This window comes from Nannospalax galili, unplaced genomic scaffold (genome assembly GCF_000622305.1).
Source record: "Nannospalax galili isolate Female #2095 unplaced genomic scaffold, S.galili_v1.0 scaffold879, whole genome shotgun sequence".
Taxonomy (NCBI): domain Eukaryota; kingdom Metazoa; phylum Chordata; class Mammalia; order Rodentia; family Spalacidae; genus Nannospalax; species Nannospalax galili.
Genome location: NW_008346261.1, coordinates 1,529,478 through 1,554,141, shown reverse-complemented (window position 1 = coordinate 1,554,141; position 24,664 = coordinate 1,529,478). Strand labels below are relative to the sequence as shown.

Sequence of the window (24,664 nt, the reverse complement as noted above, 5' to 3'; positions counted from 1 at the left end):
TTTTGAAGTTTCCAAGTAATGTTGGAACTCAAAGTTGTGGATTTCCAAGCATCTCGTAGGATTAGGGATGCTCACGCAGCCTATAAGAACCTTTTATGAAAGAGTAACAGAGTTGTCAAGGAAGACAATTATTTATGCTGTTAACTGAGTTGACCTGAACAAATGAGAAAATATTCCCTACCTGCCCTCCCTTTTTAATGACCAGATCTGGCTTTATAGCCCAGTCTAGCCTGGCCTGAAATTCATAATCTTTCTGCGCACCCTCACACATGTAGGGATTACAGGCATGTGCCATTACACATGGTTTGTGTGTGTGCGTGTATACTGGGACTAGAGAGATGATGGCTCAGTGAATAAGAATGCTTGTCACATAAGTATAAGGACCTGAGTTCAGATCTCAGCACCCATGTGAAAAGCAGGGCATGGTCCCAGGCAGGGCTATAGCACTGAAACTGTTGGGGAGACAGAGACAGAAGGATCCCTGAGGTTTACTGGCTTCTAGCCTAGTTCCAGGTTCAGTGAGAGATTTTCTTTCTCAAGGGAATAAATTGAGGGTGATAGAGCAGCACACCTGACATCCTCTGGTTTCTGCTTATATATCATACACAGACACAAACATCACCCTCCCTCCCATCTTCCCTTCCTCCCTTCTTTTTTTTTCTTATGTGGTAGTGGGTACAAATCCATAGCCCTTACATGCCCTAGGCAAGTGCTCTACCCACTAAGTTATATCTCTAGCACTTTGTTGAATTTAAAAAAATTTTATTTTTATGTGTATGAGTATTTTGCCTACATGGTGTGTAAGTGCACCCATGTTGTGCAATACCCACAGAGGTCAGGAGAGGGTGTCAGATCCCCTGGAACTGGAGTTACGGTTGGTTGTTAGCTGTCATGTGAGTGCTGGGATTCGAATTTGGGTCCTTTGTAGGAGCAGCCAGTGCTCCTAATTCCTGAGCCATCTGTCCAGCTCACTTTGTTGTATTTTTATTTTGAGACAGTGACTTTTCTGAGTTACTCAGGTTGACCTAAAACTTGGAATCGTCCCTGTGTTAACCTTTGGAGTAGCTGGAATTGCAGGCATGCACTACCACATTTGGTTAGATTCTCATATTCTAATAATTTCTAGTGCTATAGCCATGATAATTTAATGGATCCGTAAACTAGAATAGTTAATGAACCATAGAAAGAAATTAGTCTTGAGATAAGTGGATAAAAGAATGTCCAATTTTTTTTTGTCTTGAATAGTTGAGGTACTTTTCTGTATTATAGGGGCCTGGTGATAGTCACTGAGTTTGCTAGTAAGATTGTAAGTGAATGGGATGCCTTACCATTGATTTTTCCATACTTGTGATGTTTTGAGAGTACATCTAAATAAGACTATCTTGAGTAAGAACAATCTCAACTTTATGTTTTGGTTAAGCTTTTTGTCATGTTGACTCTATTATAGCCATTTAGCTGAGTGGGCTATAAGTTTGTATATTTGGCAAGAATGTTTTTGAGCCAGGTTCTCATTTATCACTTTTATCACACTTTCTGTTTATTTATATGTATGTGTGTGTTGGTTTCTGTGTGCCATAGTGCACATATGGAGATCAGAGGACATATTTCAGCAGTTGATTTTCTCTCTTTAGCATGTGAGTTGTGGGAATGGAATGCAAGTTGTCAGGCTTGGTGGCAAGTGGCTTTTTCCATTGAGCCATCTCCCCAGCTCCTAACTTTTATTGTAAGTTTTTAAGTTTTAAATGCTTCTAGGATGATATTCAGGATAAAATGATTATTAATATGAAATTCTTACTTGAGACAACTACTATAGTATCTTCCAGAATGTGCTGACATAGGAGATTTTGCTAAGTAATGGATGACATTGTGTACTTTAGTAGGGAATGTGTTTTTTTGGGTTTTTTGTTTTTTTAAAGTCGGAATCTTAGTCTTAGCCTAACTATGTAGCCTAGTCTAATAAACACCTATACATACACACCTATAGCTATAGTATAGAATAAATAGTTGTTGGATATAACGATAAAGAGACATTGGGGTTGGAGAGATGACTCAGTGGTTAAGAGCACTGGCTGCTCTTGCAGAAGACCCAGGTTTGATTCCCAGTCCCCACATGGTAGCTAACAACCATCCATAACTCCAGTTCATGGGGCGCCAACTCCCTCTTCTGACCTCCGTGGGCATTGTACAACACAGGTACACTCACATACATGCAGGGAATACACTCATACACATAAAATGAAAATTGAAAAAAAAATCAAATGTTGTTCAGTGTATTCTAAGCTCTTATGTGTCTGGGATTAAATACTAGTAAAGAACCTGATCCACAAAGATTGGGAGGTGTTTTGTTTTAGATTTGGGGAACAAAAGTTCACAGGAAGGAGAGGAATACATACTGCAAATATTTGTTCTGAATTAGTTGTAATTAGAATATTAAAGCTTGAATATCATGGCACATGCCTGTAATTTAAGAATTAGGCTGGGGGCTAGAGAGATGACTCAGTGGTTAAGAGCACTGGCTGGTTAAGAGCACTGGCTGCTCTTACAGAAGTCTCAGGTTCGATTCCCAACATCTACATTGTGGCTAACTGTAGCTCCAGTTCCAGGGGATCTGACACCTTCTTCTGACTTCCACGGGCATTGCATGACTGGGTGCACTGACATACCTGCAGGCAATACACTCAACATTAAAAAAAGGAGACCAAAGCAGGAAGATTGCGAGTTCAAGATCAGTTTGGGGTTCACATGCTCCTCCAAAAGAAAAGGAAAAAATATTAGGGTGAAATACAGAAATTTAATGCTTTTTTCTTTCTTTTAAAATGTCTTAGGTCTGTACTGTATAATATGGTAGCTACTAGCTACTGGTTATTTGAATCAATGAATTGAAATTTATGAAAATCAAAATTGACTTTAGTTTCACAAACCACATTTCAAGGGCTTATCACGTATAGTGACTATTTATGGACAGTGCAGATACGAGACATTCCTATCATTGCAGAAAGTTCTTTGGATGGCATTTCCTTTATAATTAAAACAATACTTTCAGTGTTTCCGTACAAGCAGTTGGTCACTTTAAATTGCTGTAATAAAACTGTTTACTTCTACACATGGCTTTATTTTACTTTCTGATTTCCAAAATTAATTAAAAATAAGTACTTTGTGATATGTAAATCTCTTCTGGAAAGGAATTTGTTAGCTGTTAATAGGTTTAGAATGTTCTTTGGATGGGTTTCGTTGTACCTCTGAAAGGCTGAAGTTCAAAGGTATAACTATATTTGTTGTTTGTTGAGACCTTGTATGACCTGAAACTCAGTCAAGGTCCTCCTGTCCCAGCCTCCCTATTGCTGGGATTACAGGAATGCACTAGTTAGTCTACTTTATTTACTATTATGTTTATTTTCTTTGCATCTTCTTGGATAGCATAAAGAACTATGATGTAAGCTACATATATTGTTTGAAAATTTCTGTTAGACTGTTAAAAACCAAACAAAAAAGCTGAACTTGGTGTTGCACACTTGTAATCTCAGCACTTGGCAGGCTGTGTCAAGAGGATTGCAAGTTCAAGTCTAGCCTGGGCTACACTGAAAGACCCTATCTTTAGAGAGAGAAATAATGTTGAATTTAAAAAAATAAAAATAATGAAAACAAAATCAGAACTGGTAAGATGGTTCAGCTGGTAAAGGTGCTTTCCATGCAAGCCTGGCAAACAGAGCTCATCCCTGGCCCATGTAAAGGTAGAAGAAAAGAACAGACCCAACCAAGTTGTCCTTTGATCTCCACACAGGGGCCATGGCACATGCTTGCATGCACACACACTCTCTCAATAAATAAAATTAAAACAAAAACAAAATCAGGTGAACCCAGTTTTAATAATATAGCTTTAGAGTGGTAAACTTGAAATAATATGAAATTTAAGTCTACACGACGTATTAATGATCTAATTGTACATTTTTTTGGTATCTACCAAGGCAGGCACAGTTACTGTTTTTTCTTTAATCTTTCTAAACTGGTTTGTCTTTTTAAGCTTTTTATTTACTTATTTTTATGTGTATGAGTGTTTTGCTTGCCATGCATGCAATCCCTGTGGAGGACACAAGAGTGCATCAGATCCCCTGGAACTGGAGTAAAGGATGGATTTTAGCTGCCAGGCTGAGAACCATACCTGGGTCTTCTGCAAGAGCTGTCAGTGTGCTTACCACTGAGCCATTTCTCCAGTCCCTGATTTGTCCTTAGTAAGTCTGTGATTAAGATTATCATTTAAAAAAAAAAAATTTTATGCTGGGCGCAGTGGCACATGCCTTTAATTCCAGCACTCAGGAGGCAGAGGCAGGTGGATCTCTATGCGTTCAAGGCCGGCCAGATCTACATAGCGAGTTCCAGGACAGCTCGGCCTACAGGGAGACCCTGTCTCAAAAAAGAAAAAAAAAAATTTTATTTGCTAATTTGTGTGTGTGTGTGAATGTATTACCTGCATGTATGTAAGTTGCACCCGTATTGTGCAATGCCCGCAGGGGTCAGAAGAGGGCATCAAATTCCCCTGGAACTGGAGATATAGATGATTGTTAGCCACCATGTAGGTGCTGGGAATTGAACCTGGGTCCTCTGCAAGAGCAACCAGCCAGCCTCTGACTTGCTATTTCTATTAGACATGTAATTATATTAATAAAAAATTACTCTAAAAGCCACAGAAATATAAATGAGTGTGATTCCAAGTTGGCTGAATGTGGAACTCACCTGGAAAACTTCAAAAATTACTGATACTAGACTGGGGCTATATATAGCTCTTTTGGTAAAATGCTGCACTTGGGAGGTGGAGGCAGGAGGATCAGAAGTTTGTTCTCATCTACATAGTGAGTTTGAGGCCAGTCTGGGCTACATGAGACAGAAAAGGTTTTTCTTATTGTTGAGACAGTCTTACTGTATAGCCCAAACTGGCCCTGAACTCACTGTAGTCTTTCTGCTTCAGCCTCTTGAGTGCTGGAATGCTAAGTTATAAGCCCCTCTCAGCCCAGTTTCACATTTTATACCATGGGTAGTCCAAGGCAGCTCGGAGAAACCTCCATCTCCAACCCACCCCAACAGCCTAGAGCCCTCCCTTCCCCCCTCCTTCCCTCCCTTCCTCTCTCCATCTGAAAACTTAATAGAGATGACACAAGACTACACATATTGGTTACAAATGTAGTTTTTTTTAAAAAACCCACAAAAAATTGGTGCTGATGTCTTAATCTGGGCCTATGACATAGGGTAATCTTAATGTATAATTTTGGAAACTACTGAATTCACATAATAAAAATAATAACTATTGAATTTATTGAATAAAAATAATCTAGGAATTAAGATGAATTAGGTTTTTAAAAAAATTGTTAAGGAAATCATTTTTTGTGCATCTGTTACTACTGTACCATCAATCTCCAGACCTTGTTCATCATCCCATACTGAAAGTTTATCTATAAAGTAACCTTTTTCTTTCTCCCCTTAACCCCTGGCAAACTGCGTTTCTATTTTCCATGAATTTGAGTGTTTTAGGTACCTCATAAGTGAAATTACTCTTTTGTGTCTGACTTATTTCACTTGGCATATCTTCAAGGTTTATCCGTGTTGTAGCATGTGAGATGATTTTTTTTTTAAAGACTAAATAATAATCCATTGTATGTATATGCCGCATTTGTGTCTCCATTCGCCAACAGGCATTTGGGTCATTTCCACCTTTTGACTAGTATGAGTAGTATTGCCATAAAGCCATAAACTCTGGTGTACAAATATTTCCTTAGCTCCCTGCTTTTCTTTCTTTCTTTCTTTCTTTCTTTCTTTCTTTCTTTCTTTCTTTCTTTCATCATGTCTGTTTATTGTCTTTTAAGTCTTTTCTTTCTTTCTTTCTTTCTCTCTCTCTCTTTCTCTCTCTCTCTCTCTCTCTCTCTCTCTCTCTCTCTCCTGTCTGTCTGTCTGTCTGTCTGTCTGTCTTTTTGAGACAGGGTCTCCCTGTAGTCCCAGCTGTCCTGGAACTCACTATGTAGACCAGGCTGGCCTTGGTCACAGAGATCCTCCTGCCTCTGCTTCCCGAGTGCTGGGATTAAAGGTGTGCGCCACCACGCCTGGCCCAGCTCCCTGCTTTTTATTGTGTTTTCATACACAGAAGTGAAATTGCTGAATCATATAGTAATTTTAAGTTTAATTATCTGAAAAATTGCCATATTTTTTCCACAGTGGCTGCACTGTTTGTCAGTCCCATCTGCAATATAGGAGAGTTTCATTTTCTATTTATCCTTAACAACACTTGTTATTTACTGATTGTTTAAATCATCATTTTTGTTGGTGTAAGGTGGTATCTTAGTGTGTTTTTTATTTGCATTTCCCTAATTACAACTGCTGTTGAATATAAATTTTTTCTGTTTATGTATTCTTTCTGGGAAAATACTTAACTCTGCCTATTTTTATTTTTATTTTTGAGACAGGGTCTCACTGTGTAGCCCTACCTGGCCCAGAACTCACTTTGTAGACCAGATTGGCCTCAAACTCAGAGAGATTCATGCCTGGCTATGCCCCCTGAGTGCTGGGATTAAAGATGTGTGTCACCATGCCCATCTCTGCCCATTATTCATTTTAAATTACTTATTTTTTATTATGTGTATGAGTCTTTTACCTGCATTAATGTAACTGCAGAGGATAGAAGAGCGTGTTAGATCCCCTGGAATTGGAGTTATGATGGTTGTTAGTGGCTCTGTAGGTGTGGGAACTGAACATAGGTCCTCTGAAGAGCAGCCAGTCTTCTTAACCATTGAGCAGTCTCTCTAGTTCCTCCTTACCTATTTTTATTTAAAAAGATTTTACTTAAGTGTATGAGTATTGTGCTAGCATATATGTGAGTGCCCCACATGTATGCAGTACTTGCAGAGGCCAGAAGAGGGCCTCATCCCCTGGAACTGGAGTTTTGGACAGTTGTTAGCCACCATATGGGTGCTGGGAACGGAACCCAGTTCCTCTGTAAGGGCACCAGTGCTCTTAATTGCTGACCCATCTCTCCAGGCCCCTCCCTTCTCTTCGACTATTTTTAATTTGTTAGGATAACACTTTAAGTCAGTACTTCTTTAATTATATGCTTGTGTGTGTGTGTGTGTGTGTGTGTGTGTGGTCTTGGAAATCAAATCTAGGATCTCACACTGATTTTAAGGCAAGTCATTTAACCTTTTTGTGCCTCAAATCCTCTACCAACAAAACGGGAGATCATTTTTCTGTAGCTTCCCAACACAAATGCTAAAATTAGATTAGATATGTTACTTCCTAGTGCAATTTTATTTATATATATATGTACATATATATATGTATATATATATATTTTTTTTTGTTTTGTTTTGTTTTTTAAATTAAACCTACTGTTGTAAGCTGGGTATAGTGACATACTTGTAAGCCTGTAATCTTGGTACTTTGGAAATAGAAGCAGGAAGATCTTGTTTGAGGCCAGCCTGGCCTACTGTCGCCAGAGTTCTCTCTGGTTCTCTTGCGCTATCAGACAAACCATATAATATTTTTATGTGAATTTATTATAGTTTATATCTTGGGGGGGTGGGATGGAGAAACTTACAGAGAATAACACCTGGCACCCAGCTCTGTGCGGTGGACCACCACGGTTCCAGATCGCTTCAGCCTGCACACAGTCTCCCTTAACTTTTGTCCACACATCTTGGGCCCGCAGTCCCACTTGAGGTCGGTAAATGCCCTCTCTTGCGATGCGGGTGAGATGATGCGTGAGACGATGCTGGTGAGACGCCGCCCGTCTTTTCTCCATGTCCATGTCCATGTCCACGTCCGTGTCCATGACTTACGACGCCCGGCAGCTCCCGGCTTCAGTCCCAAGATGGCGCCCCAAGCCCTTCCTTCTGCCACTTGACTCTCCACAGTCAGTTGTCCACAGCAGGCCCTGCCCCTTGGAGGAACCAGGACCCCTGGGGAATAGCTACATATGTAGTTCAGTGCCAGCCTGAGTGTCAATCATGAAACCTTGCTTTGTTTTTTTAAAGGCTATTTTAGTTTTTGCTTTTCTGAGAGAAAAAAAGAGCTCCCTGTGTAGCTCAGGCTGCCTCTTCATCCTCCTTCCTCCTTCATTAAGTGTTGACAGTGTGGTATGTGCCACTATGTCTAGCTCTAGAGGAGCTAACTTTGATCTAAAGCATGTCTTCATTTTTTGTCTTAGAAATCTTTAGGGGTTCTGCCGGGTGTCTCAGTGTAAAGGCACTTTGCTACCAAGCTTCACAACCCAAGTTTGATCCCTAGAAACCACATGGTGGAAGGAGAGAACCAACTCCCATGAAGCTGTCTTCTGACTTCTTTCTGCATGTACACCCCATGTTCACGGCTCATATACAAAATAAACAAATGTAAATAAAATGTCTAATTTCAGTATGTAATTGAAGAACATTTCTACAACATTATAAGGTTGTAGAGGTTTCATCTCTAATTCTTGTTGGTGCATTTTTGTTCTGAATACTTTGGTGTAAGCTTCTGCAAAACAGTGGTATTCTCCACAAACCCTTTATGGCACTACAGTGCAAGTACGTTGGCTTGCCACTATAGTTACAGGCATTTGTGTAATTTCCTTAGTGCTAACAAAGGGTGCTTCATGGTAAGATGTTATACATAACATTTCAGGGACTGGAGCGATGGCTCAGTAGTTAAGATTATATACTATTTTTGTAGAGGACTTGAGTTTGATTCCTAACACCCCTGTTGGATGGCTCACAGGTGCCTATTAACACCAGCTCTAGGGGGATCTGATACCTCTGGCTTCCTCAAGCACTTCAGTCATGTGCACATACCACACATGGATCCATACACATGTAAAAATTAAAAAATAAACCTCTTAAAAAGATAACATTTCTTTCTGAAAGAAAAGCTGTTCTGAATTTAGTATGTCAGTGTTAACCTAGAATTCTTCTATAACATTTTGTGATTAGAATATTGCCTTTAATATAAGAATGTCAAAATACGAATCCTATTTTAGAGCATTTTCCCAAGATATACAACTCGGTTTACATTGTATTATAGTATAATAAAACTATATTGAGAGCCTTTGCTAGCAATATGAGAGGGGCTGTTTTTCTTTGTTATAGAAATGACAAAGGTAAGTGGAACATTGTAGAGAAACAGCAAGAATTGAGAGCAGTGCCACATGTTTCGTAGTTTGGAATATTGGCTTTTTCTAAAGATTCCTTGGAAGCAAGTTTGTTACTTTATTCCGGGAAGACAAGTTTCCTTTCTGGTTTAAAAGTTAAATTGGACCGGGGCTGGAGAGATGATGGCTCAGCGATTAAGAGCACTGATTGCTCTTGCAAAGGATCCGGGTTCATTTCCCAATACCCACATGGCAGCTACAAACCGTCCTTAACTCCAATTCCAGGGGAATCTGAAGCCCTCTTCTGACCTCCGCAGCATTGCATGACACGGGTGCACTCACATACATGCAGGCAGTACACTCATACACAAAAAAATAAAAATAATAAAATATAAAAAAGTTAAATGGGACCAAACAGATGGTTCAGCATGTGCAGGTACCTGATGCCAAGCAAGATTATCTAACTTTGGTCTCTGAGACTCTCATGGTAGAAGAAGAAAACTGACTCCTAGTTGTCCTCTGACCTATACAAATGTGCACGCCCACCCAAGCACTCATACCCACATACAAACTAAATAAATTGTAATCTTTTAAAAGTTAAATGGCCAAATGTAGGTTGTTGGAGGAAGTTGACAGATGACCTTCATGATCTCTATCTCACTCTCTCTCTCTCTCTCTCTCTCTAATTCCCTCCTCCCTCTCCAGTTTAAATGTGGTTGGGTCACTCTCTCTACTCTCTGACTATCCTGTGAGGGGGAGGACGACTGGACTACGTACACTCTTTTTTTGGTCTTTTTGAGCATGTGTCCCTGCAACCCCAGTTGGCCTTGAACTCACAGAGATCCTCCTGCCTCTGCATCCCAAGTGCTGGGATTAAAGCCGTGCGCCACCACACCCACCTATCCCTTTTTTAAATTTCATTTTGAAGCAGGGTCTTGTTAAGTTACTGAGACTGGCATTGTAGCCCAGGCAGGTCTAAAACTCAGATATTTTTTTCCCTCAGCCTCTTGACTGCTGGGATGTCAGCACACCCAACAAAGTATTTTTAACAGTTCCTGTATTATAATACTCTGTAGGAAAATAGGTTTTTAAAAGCATTTTTACTTTTGGTCATGTTAAAGTAGTTTTAAATTCTCGTTTAATATTTCTCTTTTGAGATGAAATTCAGAATGAAAAACAATATTTTAAGGAACTTTACTGATTAAAGGAACAGTAGATGAGGTTATAAAATTCAGTCTCCTGTTTTTCTTTTAAAGTAAAAAAAGTGAGTCTAATTTAATTTAATGCTTGTGCTTGCAAATACTCTTGTATTTACAATATGCATTAAGATTTTTGTGAGCCAGGTGTGGTTGCACAAGTCTCTAATCCTAGCAGAGGCAGGCGGATCTCTTGAGTTCAAGGCCAGCCTAGTCTACACAGTGAGCTCCAGGCCAGGCCAGCTGGAGCTACAAGGAGACTGTGCTTCAAAAAAACAAAGATTTTTGCTGCTTGGTGGACTAAGGAGATGACTCAACCAAAATAAATGCTTGCTGTACAAGTATGAGGACCCTGAGTTCAAATCCCCAGCACCCATATAAAAAGCTAGGTGTGGTGGTTTGTGCCTCTATTCCCAGTCCTGAGGAGGCAGAGACAGGAGAATCTGAGGGGAGTCCAGTCTAACCAAATAATGAACTCCTGGTTCAGTGAGAGACCTTGCCTCAAAAAATAAGGTGGATAGCAACTGAAGAAACCTGACTTTGACCTCTGTCCTCCATATGCAGGAACATATACACACTTACATGCATACACACAATGTTGGTGTTCAGTTGCTAAGCATACAGTTTTTACAAAGGAAAGGAGATAATGAATTGAATTTTTAGTTTTTTTGAGATAGGATCTCCCTATAGCACCAGCTGGCCTGGAACTCACTATGTAGACCAGGCTGGCTTTGAACTCATAGAGATCCACCTGCCTCTCCCTCCTGAGTGCTGGGATTAAAGGTGTGCACTACCACACCTGGCGAATTTTTTCTTTTTTAAAGATAGGGTCTTCCATGTTCCAGCTTGTCTGGACTGGCCTCCATCTCACATAGATCTGCCTGTTTTTGCCTCCCAAGTGCCAATAATGAAATCTTATATAGGTATTAAAGTTTAAATTATTTTTAACTTATTTGTAAATTGGCAGAGCATTAAAGAGTTTGAGAGATTAAAATGAGTGTTGGCAAATAAAGGAGTTCTTGGTGGGTTAAATAACTATCTTTGTTTAGAAAGTTTGGCAAGGATCAGTATAAGGGGCCTAGAGTGCTATGCTAATGTTTTTGAGTTCAGTCCCAAATGTTTTGAGTTCAGTTGTTGGGAATTGCTGAATGATTTTAGGCTTTCCAGTTAAAAGATCACTATTTTTAGAAAGATCCCTGGCTACAGTGTGAACCAAGGAGGTAAAGGTAAAAGATTCTAATGATTACTCAGACTTTAAAAGACAGAAACTGGGTATAGTGATACATCCTTGTAATCCTAGCACTTAAGAGGCAAGATTTTCCAGAGTTTAAGCCCAGCTTTGGTTTCATAGTGGGTACTATGCCAGTGTAGGCTATATAGGGACACAGTCTCAAATGAACTAAAAAGTGTACCCATCAAACAGCAACATCCCCCAAAGGCATATCTGCAAATCACAAGTATTCCTACTAGACTCAAGTAGGAACTGGTAGAAGCAGGAAATGAGGAAATTGAGGATGATTTCCTATTTGTGACCTAGAGAACTATATAGATAGTGGTAGCCTTGAAAATAGATTTAATGTTTAGTTATAAATAACTGGTAAATAGTTGGGATATTGGCTGTATTCTGCAGTATTTAGTGTATCTCAATATACCTTATCACCATGTGCCAAAGACTTACTGTAGACATAGTGTAGAAGATGAATTTGTCTTTCAATAGAGTTTATGTTCTGGGCCAACTGTGAGACCTAAGTAAACTATAAAATAGATTTTCATGATAGTGATAATTCCTTTAGCCAAAACCAATTGCTGAATGAGTTGTTGGAGGCAAGTCATCAGTGAAATGCATACAGGTTATTTTACCAAGCCCCAGTGGTGACTGTAGAGGGTTTGAGGTTTAAAAACAACTGAAGGTATAAAAGGGGGAGACCTGTTTAAGGAACATCAAAGAAACCAGTATTGGACAGAAGAGAAGACCAGACCGGCAAGAGATGAGATAGGAGAGAGTGTGAACGTTGAATATGGATCAGTGTCAGTCACCAGGGGATATTGTAACAACTCTGGTCATGATACTGACCCACCCCTCGGCCTTAGTTTGTAAATTTCAGACACTGATTATTGATTCCTTTCTGTGGAAGACAAGATTTTATTTTTCTTTTCATGTCAGCAGCTTTAACTTTGTAGTTCTATTTATTTATGAAAGAAGTTAGACTAGTCAGGTGCAGTAGTGGGAAGGGATAAAGAAGAGAGTAGAGTTCAGTCCATGATCCACCATGAGCAGACAGCTAAGATAACTCACCTTTATACCAACTTGTCAGTTTCCTTTTGTAACTTCAATAGCATACTTCAATTTCAATTTCTTGTTCTATCAATTTTAGATGTTATCTGTTGACTTTTAATATCTGATGAAATTCCAGTTCTCTTGCTTTTTACTATCTTCCTTTGTTTTGAGACAGGATCTCACTATGTAGCCCGGGCTGGCCTGGATTGTTGCGTAGACCAGGCTGACCTTAAACTCACAGAGGTCTGCTCCCTCTGTCTCTCAAGTACTGGGATTAAAAGTGTGCACCACTATACCCAGCATACTTTTCACTTTTTTCTACTATTTTTCATTTTTATTAGCTCTATTATTACTTTTACTACAACTTAATTATTTTTGCCCTACCTTGTCCTGAAAAAAAAAAATTCGCTTGTACATATTGTATTGGTTTTGAGTTGGTTAATGGATATATTTTGAGGAACTGATTCTTTAAGTTGTATTCTTAAGATGAATGTGGAAAAAAAGTAAGAAAAATGGATTCTTAGTATACAATCTCATTCCCTTGCCTGCCACTTGACCTTGCATTTTGCCTTAAAAATATCTGTTGTCCTCTTGTGCATTCATTTTCTAATCTGTATACCCATTACCTAGATTTCATATATATTATTTCACATGTATTTTCAATTCTAAGATACTTGTGATAGTTTTACCAATCTGCAGGGTGTGTTGGGGGAGGAGAGTGCTAGGGATTGAATTGAACCAAAGGTCTTGCAAATGTTAGATAAGTACTCTACTATGAGCTACATACACCTCTGGCTCCAATCTAGATATTTTTAAATAAGGACAACTTTTCTTCTAAAAAAAATTGATTCATACTATTTTGAATGTCTGCCATGCATTAATTATACCCTTCCTTAACTTATTTTTGTGGTTATATAATAATTGTATATGTGGTGTATCTAACTTGTTTTAACTAGTCATCTACTTACAACTATTTGCATTATAAACAATGTTGTGAAGAACTTTCTCTCTCTCTCTCTCTCTCTCTCTCTCTCTCTCTCTCTCTTTCACTCACTCACTCACTCACTCACTCATCTTTTTGAGACAGTGCCTCCCTGTAGTCCCAGATGTCCTGGAACTCACTATGTAGACCAGGCTGGCCTCGAACTCAGAAAGATCTGCCTGCCTCTGCCTCTGCCTCTGCCTCCCAAGTGCTGGGATTAAAGGCGTGCATCACCACACCTGGCATAAGTACATTTTCTTTGCTATTCATGATTTTTTTTTTCCTTTTGGTGATAAAGAATTTCTAGGCTCTAAAGAGAGTGTGTTTTGTGGTATAACTTAATAAAGAAAACATGTTGGGCCAAGGAATGTAGCTTAGTTATTAGAGTGCTTGCCTAGCATGCATGAGTCCCAGGACTGCATAGCGTGGCACATGCCTGTAATCCCAGCACTCAGAAGGTGGGAGCAGAAGGATCAGAAGTTCAAGGTCCTCCTTGGCTACATAGTGAATTCAAGGCTAGCCAAGGATATGTGAGACTCTCTCTCAACAAATGCAAAGCAAATTGGGTAGTTTGTTTTGATTTTTGTTTTTTGCTATTAATCATCACTAAAATGTAACTTTTCCTTCTTTATTAGTGAACACCTGTCCTGCTCTTTCACCTTTTTCTTGCATGGAGACAGCAATGTTTGTACCAGTGTGGAAATTAACCAACATCAACCTGTATACCTTCTCAGTGAAGAGCATGTCACCCTTGCTCAGCAGTCTAATAGCCCATTTCAAGGTAGATTATTTTATTGACATAGGTATTTGTTTATTGACCTGAGTATTTGATCATTTATTGTTCTTTCAGTATTGAAGTTAATTTTATATTACCAGTTATATTAAGTCAACGATAAATATTTTTATTAAATTATTGAGTAGAAATGTTGACATTTCAGTATTTTCTGTCACTAGCATATTGCAGATGTATTGTTAATGTTTACAAAGCCATATTGTATGTCAAATCATACAAGCCATGTTTAACATAGCTACCCAGGGGACTTTTAATGTCGTCTATACCATGAAGATTGTTGAACTCTAGAGGAAATGTTTTATAAGGTTGCTGATTGATTTTAAATACTAAAAGTATCTTCTTTAATTTTAAATATAGTGTTTTTAAAAGTTTATGTGGCAGTACTTCATGAATATTTAGGTTTATATATATCCACATTATTTCTTCAAGTTGCTTTTCCTTATTGGGCACCAGAATAAAATGAAGGATGTATAAACATCCCCAGTTCTTACTGAAATTCTATTCTATCTCTTGATTTTGGGATAGGCACTTTCAGACAAATCTCTTAATCTTAGCATTGCATTTCATCTTCACAGTGATAACGTATAATAAGTTGGATTTCTTGGAATGATCATAATGGATATCCTTTTTGTATTTAGACTTGCTTAATTGCAACATTGTCATTATGAATTTATTTGATGTAATAGTTTTTCTTACTTGACGTCTGCTTTGGTTCCTAGTTATCCTAAGCCCATTTGGACTAAATGGCACTCTCACAGGACAGGCATTCAAGATGTCTGATTCAGCCACAAAAAAATTAATTGGTGAATGGAAACAGTTCTATCCTATTTCATGTCATTTGAAGGAGATGTCTGAAGAAAAACAGGAAGATATGGATTGGGAAGATGATTCTTTAGCTGCAGTAGAAGTTCTTGTTGGTACGGATTCTGAGTATTAATCTTTTTTTTTTGTTTGTCTTTTTGAGACAGGGTCTCCTTGTAGCCCCAGCTGTCCTGGAACTCACTACGTAGACCAGGCTGGTCTCAAACTCAGAAAGATCTGCCTGCCTCTGCCTCCCAAGTGCTGGGACACCACGCCCGGCTCTGAGTATTAATCTTAAGGGGAAAAAATAAGTGACTGTATGTTTTAGATTTTGCTGAATAACAAAAAGCTCCATTAGCTTTCAACACTGTCCTAGTTTGTCTCTCCATTGCTGTGACAAAATACTCTGACCACTACCAACTTGGGGAGGAAAGGGTTTATTTCTATTACATCTCCCAGGTCACAGTTCATCAGGGAGCCCAAGGTAGGCACTTAGGGCCCAAACCTGGAGGCAGGAGCTGAAGCACGGGCCATGGAGGAGTGCTGCTTACTGACTTGCTCCCCTGGCCCCTGCTCTGCTTTCTTTCTTTCTTTTTTTTTTTTAAATACTTTATTTTTATTTTATGTGTATGCATGTATTGTTTGCTTGTAGGTAAGTGCACCCATGTCGTGCAATGCCCCTGGAAGACAGAAGAGACTGTTGGATCCCCTGGAACTGGAGTTACACACAGTTGTTAGCTTCCATGTGGGTGCTGGGATTCGAACCTGGGTCTTCTGCAATAACAGTCAGTGTTCTTAACCGCTGAGCCATCTCTCTAGCCCCCTTAGCCTGTTTTCTTATGCAACACAGGCCCACCTGCCCAGGGGTGGCAACACCCAAAGTGGGCTAGGCCCTCCCACATCACTCATCAAGAAGATGCCCCATAGATATGGCCACAGGCCAGTCCTATGGAGACAATTCCCCCATTGAGGCTCCCTCAACCCAGGTGTGTCAAGTTGACACTAAAGCTATCCAGCACAAACACCAAACTTTTATTTCTTTCTTATTTTCTGTTCATATTATGCATGTAAGGGATATTGTTTGGCTGTGATGTCTCCACATATGTTTTCATTGTGTCATCTAGGTTAAAAGAGTACCTGGTATCTGGGACACACTGTTCTTAGGAGAACAGAGGAATAATAGAGACTAAGTCTAACCCTGAAAGTGTATTTAAATCTTTTGCTGGGACATGGTATGAGTTACATTTACTCATATTGTATTAGACAAGCCTAGTTATGTGGCCAAGTCTATTTATATGGCCAAGCCAAACTTTCTGGGATAGAAAAACATACTGTCTAGAGGAAAGCATGCTAAAGAAGGAATAAGAGTAATTGTGAATGAAAGTTGACAACCTGTATTATGTACAATGTTTGAACATTTAGTAAAAACTTATCACTTCCTGTAAGAGAGAAAATGTTCCTAAAGATGTTCTAGCTTTGGTGTTCACTGCCTGGGTCAGCTCTTTTCAGATTAGCTCTATTCTGTATGCCTTCACATTCAAGTGTGCAGGTTAGCAAGGTGATGCATATCCTGGGACATGTTAATCTCAGCAGAAGACTGAGGTGAAAGAAATCACACTGATTCCTGCAAGCATATTTTAATCTGTTAGGATGTGGTAAATATTACATGCCAAGCCTGACAGTGAGTGAAGACATACTTACTCCATTTTAGGAGATATGGGAGGAATGGGCAAGGTATAATTGGGATTAGAATTCATAATACTGTTGGTAACAGAATCTAATGGTAATGTCACACACAAAAATTGCCTCATTTGGGTTTTGGATTTTTTACTAGGTTTTGGAGATAGGGTTTTGTCATATAACCTAGGCTGGCCCTGGAATCACTATCTTCAGGCTTAGCCTTTTGGGGTTATAGGTATATACTACCATGCCTGGCTCTTTTTTTTTTTTTTAGTTGAAACCATTGTCACTGTTCAGTTTTAGTAAATATATTATTATTGGAATAGTTATGGAAGAAACAGAATACTAATGTGTATTAGACTTTTTAAAAAAAGTCTTTTTGAGGTAAGGTCTCTCTATAGCCCCAACTAGCCTGGAACTCACTATATAGACCAGGATGGCTTTGATCTCACAGAGATCTACCCTACCTCAGCCTGGGAATAAAAGCATGTGCCACCACGCCCGGCCCAGTGTATTAGACTTTCAAAATAGACAAGAAGAAAACAAAATAGTCTGAGATGCAAGTGCCCAGATTTTTTTAAAAACCTCAAGCATATTTATAGATTGAAAAATTTAAGCTGGGAAGATGACTCAATGGGTAAATTGCTTGCTGTGCAAGCCTGAGGTTATAAGTTTGAATCCCAAAACCCACTTTTAAAATCTAGAGGCAATAATATGTGTATCCATAATCCCAGAGCTCCTTGACAAAATGGGAGGTGGAGACAGGAGAATTCCTGGAAGGTCATGAGCCATTTAGCCTGAATATGCAGCACTGATGAGACCTTGTCTCAAACAGGTGTAAAGTGAAGACTGACACCTGAGTTCGTCCTCTGACCTCCACATGTGCACACTTGCACACAAACACATGCATACATGCTCATACACACACACACTAAAAAAAAAAACTCCAGCACTCAGAAGGCAGAGGCAGGTGGATCTCTGTGTTCATGGCCAACCTGGTCTACGTAATGAGTTCCATGCTATCTGGGGCTACAGGGAGATACTGTCTCTGTCTCAAAAAGACTTAAAAACAAAACAAAACAAACAAAAAAAACTGCTTTCTTCTAAATCTCTTGCCAGAGGTAACAATAGCATATATGGTTTCTTCTTTTAAAAAAATGAATAGGGGGCTGGAGAGATGGCTCAGCGGTTAAGAACACCGACTGCTCTTGCAGAAGACCTGAGTTCGAATCCCAGCATCCACATGGCAGCTACCAACTGTCCATAACTCCAGTTCCAGGGGATCAGACAGCCTCTTCTGTCCTGCAGGCTATACACGCAAACACATAAAAATAAAATAGCCGGGTGTGGTGGCACACGCCTTTAACCCCAGCACTTGGGAAGCAGAGGCAGGCAGAACTTGGTGAGTTCGAGGCTAGCCTGGTCTACATAGCAAGTTCCAGGACAGCTGGGGCTACAGGGAGACCCTGTCTCAAAAAGACAAAAAAAAAAAAAAAAAAATTAAAAAAAAAAAAATGAATAGAAAGGAAAAATAGGAAACACCAAATACTAAATGAGTATGTAATAAAAAGTTTTAAATATATGCAAATATATCTTTTTCATTGCAGTGCTTATGAATGAAATATGAAATTAATTCCACTGCAGTTGGATTAGCAACTGATTTCCTATCCATTTTTTTTTTAAGCTGGTGTCCGAATGATCTACCCAGCATGCTTTGTTCTCGTCCCTCAATCAGACATTCCTGCTCCTAGCTCTGTGGTATCCTCTCACTGTTCAGCTTCTTGCTTGGGTGTCCATCAAGTGCCTACTTCTGCAAGAGATCCTGCTATGTCTTCAGTCACTCTTACACCACCTACATCTCCTGAGGAAGTCCAGACAGGTATTATATTAACCTACTGCATCCAGTTCTGATTGTAATTCTGTTACTTTGAGTACACAAGCACTTAAAAATTTTTATTTTTGAAGTTTAAAACCTACTGAAAAGTTGCAAGTATAATACTTAAATTTCCAAACTTTTGTGCCATCTCTTCTATATGTACTCATTTTTTTCTTAAAAATTTTTGATTTATTTATTTTTACTTCATTTGTATGTTTTGCCTGCGTGTTACGTAAATGCATCCATGTCTTAGAATTCCCTCAGAGATCAGAAGAGGGTGGTCGGATTCCCTGGAACTGGAGTTATAGACCGTTACTATAGAGCTACACCCATTTACTCTAATTTTTTTTTTTTTTTTAATGTACTTTTAAAAAGAATTTTATTTATATTTTTATTTTATGTGTATGCATGTATTGCCTGCATGTAGGTAAGTGCACCCGTGTCGTGCAGTGCCATGGAGATCAGAAGAGTCTGTTGGATTCCTTGGGACTGGAGTTTCGGACATTTGTTAGCAGCCATGTGGGTGCTGGTATTCGAACCTGGGTCTTCTGCAAGAACAACCAGTGTTCTTAACTGTTGAGCCATCTCTCCAGCCCCGTTTGCTCTAATTTTTATTTGATCTTCCAGTCATGAAGTTAACATTGGCATGCTACCATTCTATTTGCATTTCCCTATTTAAAATTTTGGCTTACTGCATTTAAAGAAGCGTACTTCACCAAATAAGAGTAATAGGCTTACTAGATATCTAGAGTAAATTAACACAAATTATTGAAAACTGCACAAGTTACTTTGAATCTATACTTTTCTTGAGCTTATTCTTTCTTGTTTGTTTTCAGTTGATTCTCAGTCTGCCCAGAAGTGGGTCAAACATTCTTCGGTATCTGACGGCTTCAGCACTGATAGTACTAGCCATCATGGTGGGAAAATACCCAGAAAATTAGCAAATCATGTGGTGGATAGAGTCTGGCAAGAATGCAATATGAACAGAGTACCGAACAAGTATGTATCTTTATTTTAATGTTTTACAATTATATGCTGATAATTTTCATTATGGACTAAAAACTGAGAAAAAATGGATTTAAAAAATTAAAGGTTAAATTCAACTTTAATGGCAAATTTTAAGTATTCTAAAGAATTTATAATTTCAAATTTTAGGAGGAAGTATTCTGCTACATCAAGTGGCCTGTGTGAAGAAGAAACAGCTGATAAAATAGCATCTTGGGACTTTGTTGAAGCCACACAAAGAACAAGTTGCAGTTGTTTGAGGCAAGCTTTTTTTCTAGTTGATTGATGCTTATACATGTGCATGTATAGTTTTGATACTAAATACTTAGTTTGGGGAAGCTTATGCAAACACAGTATTTTAGGATATTTTTTCCAAAAGAAAGAAATAATAAAAAAGATGTTAGCAATTTAAAGCTGATAATAGAAGTACATAAAAATGCATGGCTTGTTTTTTTTCATGCTCACCAGAAGCCAGACAGGAAATTTATTTCCTAATAGAGAAATAAAACTTTTGATTGTTTTATGGTATACATAGCAACTCTATTCTTCCATCTTATAAATGTTCTAACTATGTTAGTTAGGCCGGCCTTTGTCTTGCGTCAACATCCCATGCGCTGGGGTTACAGTCTCGTATCTCTGCATGGCTCATCTATCTCTTGAAAAAGCCATTCCCGATTGCATTATTTCTGAGAAATTTTCCCAAGGGTTGTTTTAGAAGATGCTTTTCATAGTTTTTTAAAAATAGTGAATGCAGTGTTGAGTTTTGTGTAGTTAGTTCTTAACTTTGGGCAACTGGGTGAGTTGCTGAAATAAAATTCATGAAATAATGATTTACAAGAGACTAAAGCTGCACTACCAAAATAAAAACTTTCTAATGAACTGTGTTGTTGAAAGATACACTTGTAGAATGGATTCATTTAGAATTCTTTGGACAGTTGCATTTACTTTAAATATTTAGTGCTTTTGATAAGATTCGATTTTCAGAGGCTTTTTATCACTCTCTTGTTAAGTTGTATTATTTTCTCCAGAATAAAGGTAGATTATATGCTTTTTTTTGTCTTTTGCAACTGAATCTCTCTAGCCCTAGCCTTTCTGACACTCAACAGAGATCTGCCTGCCTCTGCCTCTGGAGTGCTGGGATTAAAGGTGTATGCCACCATGCCCAAAAGATTACATACTTTTATAACCACAGAAGTAGTGACCTTAGGGCTGTGGAGATGGCTTTAGCAGTTAAGCCATCTTGCTACTCTTGCAGAAGACCTGGGTTTAGTTCCCAGCACCCACATGGTTCCCTAATTAGTAGTTTCTTATTCATATAACCAAGTAAATAAATGTATAGCTGTTGGTTTTTCCAATTTCTTATACTTAAAGCTTTTAAAAAATTAAAATTTTTAATCTTACTCAAAAATTCAAATATATCAGTACTTCATTAAATAGCAAACTTACTTTTGTTTTTGAGAATCTTACTAAGCAAGTCTACGAAAAAGTTAAAGTTAGATAATTATTGTTTTTCAGTTTTAGACAGAGACACACAGAGAGAGAGAGAGAGAGAGATGCTATGCAGCCATAGGCCAGTGGAGAACTCCTTATGCAGACCAGGCTGGCCTCGGACTGAAGATTATTATCCAGCTTTAGCTTCCCAAGTTCTGGGTTAGGGTGTGTACTGCCACACCCAACTCAGTGATTTGATTTTCAAATAAAAGTAGTGTTGCATGAAAAAAGTGTCTTATTTAACCATTACCTGAAACTGATGTACAACTGCTTTTCCTCAAAGCAACCATTATATTTTGTTGTATAGCAGAAGTTCTCTGTACCTGTGTTTCTTCATACAAAATATAAAATATAGTACATAAAAATTTTGAAACTTAATAAAAATTAGTGATATTTTACTGTTTTCAGAAGAATATTCTTAAGTAAAACTGACCTTAATCAAGGTTTCAGTAGTTGAGTGTTTATTTAACATATGTGAGGCCCTGGGTTCCAACCTCAGCATGACATTAAACCCACACAAACATAAAACCAAAAAATCCTGTGGGGTGGCTAGAGAGGTGGCTCAGTAGTTGAATGCATATAGCTCTTACAGAGGACCCAAGATCAGTTCCCAGCACCCCCAGCACCCACACCAGTTTCAGAGGATCTGATACCCTCTTCTGGCCTCTGGGTGCTCATGCATGTACATGGTATACATAAACTCATACAAGTACACATACATATAAAAATAGAAAAATTTAAATCCTGTGTATGTGATAGTGAAGAAAAACATTGCTATTACTACTAATACAGTTGGTACTATCTTGGTTTGTGTTCAGTTGCCAGTAGTTTTGCTGACTTTCTTTTGTACTGTCACTAAATTAACATAATAAAAAGGTAAATAATGTGCCATTATGAAAATAGTTTTTCTTTTTTTTTTTGGTCTTTTTTGAGACAGGGTCTCCCTGTAGCCCCAGCTGTCCTAGAACTCACTATGTAGACCAGGCTGGCCTTGAACTCACAGAGATCTGCCTGCCTCTGCCTCCCAAGGGCTGGGATTAAAGGCATGCGCCACCATGCCCAGCATGAAAATAGTTTTAACTGGATGTGATGTCACATACCTATAACCCTAGCAATTGGGAACCTGAGGCAGGAGGCTGACAAGTTCTAGACTAGTCTGAACTACTTGGTCAGACCCTGTCTTAAAAAAATTCTTTTTTTTTTGAGACAGGGGCCCTCTGTAGACCCAGCTATCCTTGAACTCACTATGTAGACCAGGCTGGCCTTGAGCTCTCAGAAATCTCTTGCCTCTGCTGGGATTAAAGGCATGCACCACCATGCCCAGCTCAAAAAAATTCTTAACAACACCTCACCTGGTCTACATAGTGAGTTCCAGGACAGCTGGGGCTACAGGGAGACCCTGTCTCAAAAACAAACAAACAAAAATACTCACCTCAAGTGTAAGTATTTTAATAAGTGAATGATACTGTCATTATTATTAAAAAATTTTTTTTTGCTTTCATTTTTTTCCTGTTGTTACTCTTTAGTATCTTTCCTTTCTTAGGCTTCCTTAAATTTGGCATCTTATTTTTATTTTTTATTAATGAAATTATTTATTGTGCTTGCTTTCCTTAAAAATCTAATAAGAAAGAGTCTGTTCTTTTTATGGGACAAAGAAAGGCCTTGGTTCAGAAATTTATCTTGCTCATCTTACTGTCAATATTTTGTTTATTGGTTTGTTTTTGTATTTCAGTTTTACTTTATTGTGTTAGGAAAACTTTGAAATGTATAAAAAGTAAAGTAATTGGATAATGATTCCTATTTATTAACCGTATTCCTTTACTATGTTTACCTTTATCTAAAATAAAATGTTTTTGTTTTATTTTGGTTTGTTTTTGTAGTGCTGGGAGGCATGCTACACAAATACTCCACCACTGACCTGTGTTTACAGCCCCAAAATATAATTATCTTTTGATCTGCAGTTAGTGTAGAGCATCAATGAGATATTTGGACTTTGTTTTAATAACCTGTCTTTAAAAGCTAGTATACACATTTGTATAGCACATCTCAGTTTGGGCTAGCCACATTTTGAATCTCTAATACTCATCATGTAACTTCTAGTTACCATTAACAACTGTAGAATTGGTAATAGGACTGATGGCTGGAGGATAAAGAAAAGGCAAGTTTCTGGTTAATGTAAGAAATAACTTACTGAGCTAGGCTCACAAGGTGACACATTCTTCTAACTCTACCTAAGGCAGAGAAATATGTTGGAGGCTAGCCTGGAGTACATAGTGAGACCTCTGTTGAAAAATCCCCAGCACGCAGAAGGCAGATCTGAGTAAGGCAGAAGTGGGTGGATCTCTGTGAGTTCAAGGCTAGCCTGGTCTACATAGTGAATTCCAGGCCAACTGGGGTTATAGGGAGACCCTCTCTCAAAAAAAAAAAAAAAAAAAAAAAAAAAAAAAGGAAAAACAAATCCCCTAAGGAGTAGAGTCGATTGATGATAGGGATATAGCCTTCTAGTAGATAATATGGTCCTTATTTGAAAATATTCTAAAAGGGATTGGTAGGTGAAGGGATTTATTACTACATTTTGTAATAGGACCTGCTTTTTAAATTATATTTTAAAAAATTTTTATTGAATTTTTGTGTATTTCATACATAAACTCATCTTTATACCCCCTTTCCCTTTGGCACCCTTCCATAGCCCCTCCACTAGAGTTCATTTGTGTTACAGCCTATTATGTAAATTTAGTGTCCCTTAGTGCAAGTTTATCCACTGGTGTCTAGTCAACCTATCTAGAGCCCCTCCCTTTAAGAAGATTAGTTCTTCCTCATCCAGTAGTAATCAGCTGCCAATAATTCTTCGACTGAGATTGGGACCTGCAGTTCATTTTCACGGTTCTGTGCTGGGTTTTTGTCTGCTTGAGTTTGCATGGGTCTTGTGAATGCTTAACACCATTGCTGTAGGTTTGGATGAGAAGGGTCCCAGGTGCCTGTAGGACCTCTTTCTAATATGGTCCTGCACCTCCTCCCTGGCTCTTTCAATCTTTCTGCCTCCTCTTCCTCAATGATCCCTGAGCCCTGGGTGGGTGGATTCTAATAAAGGAGTCCTGTCCAAGGACCCATACTCTGCTGACTCTTATTCTCTGCCTTTTGGCCATTTGTGATCTTTTGCATTCCTGGCCCTCTATTGCATGAGGGAGCTTCATTGATGAGAATTGAAAGATGCATTAGTGTTCTCTTCATCCCTTGTTCTATGTTCCATGAGCTTTAGGTATAGAGGTTGCATCCTAGATGTGCCACTTAGACTTGGGCAGTTCACAGATAATCTCTGTGGGTGACCAGTTGTAGAACTCTGTCATTATCAGTTTTTTTTGTAATTTTCTTTTTTGTTCTGGGGATTGAACATAGGGCCTTGCTTGTGCTAAGTAAGTGCTATACTACAGAACTACACTCTCAACTCAGAACCTGCCT

The 24,664-nt window shown here is 38.6% G+C and overlaps 1 protein-coding gene across 1 annotated transcript in view; it reads left to right on the top strand.

Annotated features, from left to right (window-relative positions):
- Med13 (mediator complex subunit 13) overlaps positions 1–24,664 on the top strand; it is a 98,431-nt gene that overhangs the window by 19,668 nt on the left and 54,099 nt on the right. Inside the window, exons 4-8 of the mRNA XM_008842655.3 lie at positions 14,195–14,340; positions 15,072–15,269; positions 18,518–18,712; positions 19,546–19,708; positions 19,865–19,975. Coding sequence (XP_008840877.1) covers positions 14,195–14,340; positions 15,072–15,269; positions 18,518–18,712; positions 19,546–19,708; positions 19,865–19,975 — 813 coding nt within the window. The remainder of the gene's footprint in view (positions 1–14,194; positions 14,341–15,071; positions 15,270–18,517; positions 18,713–19,545; positions 19,709–19,864; positions 19,976–24,664) is intronic.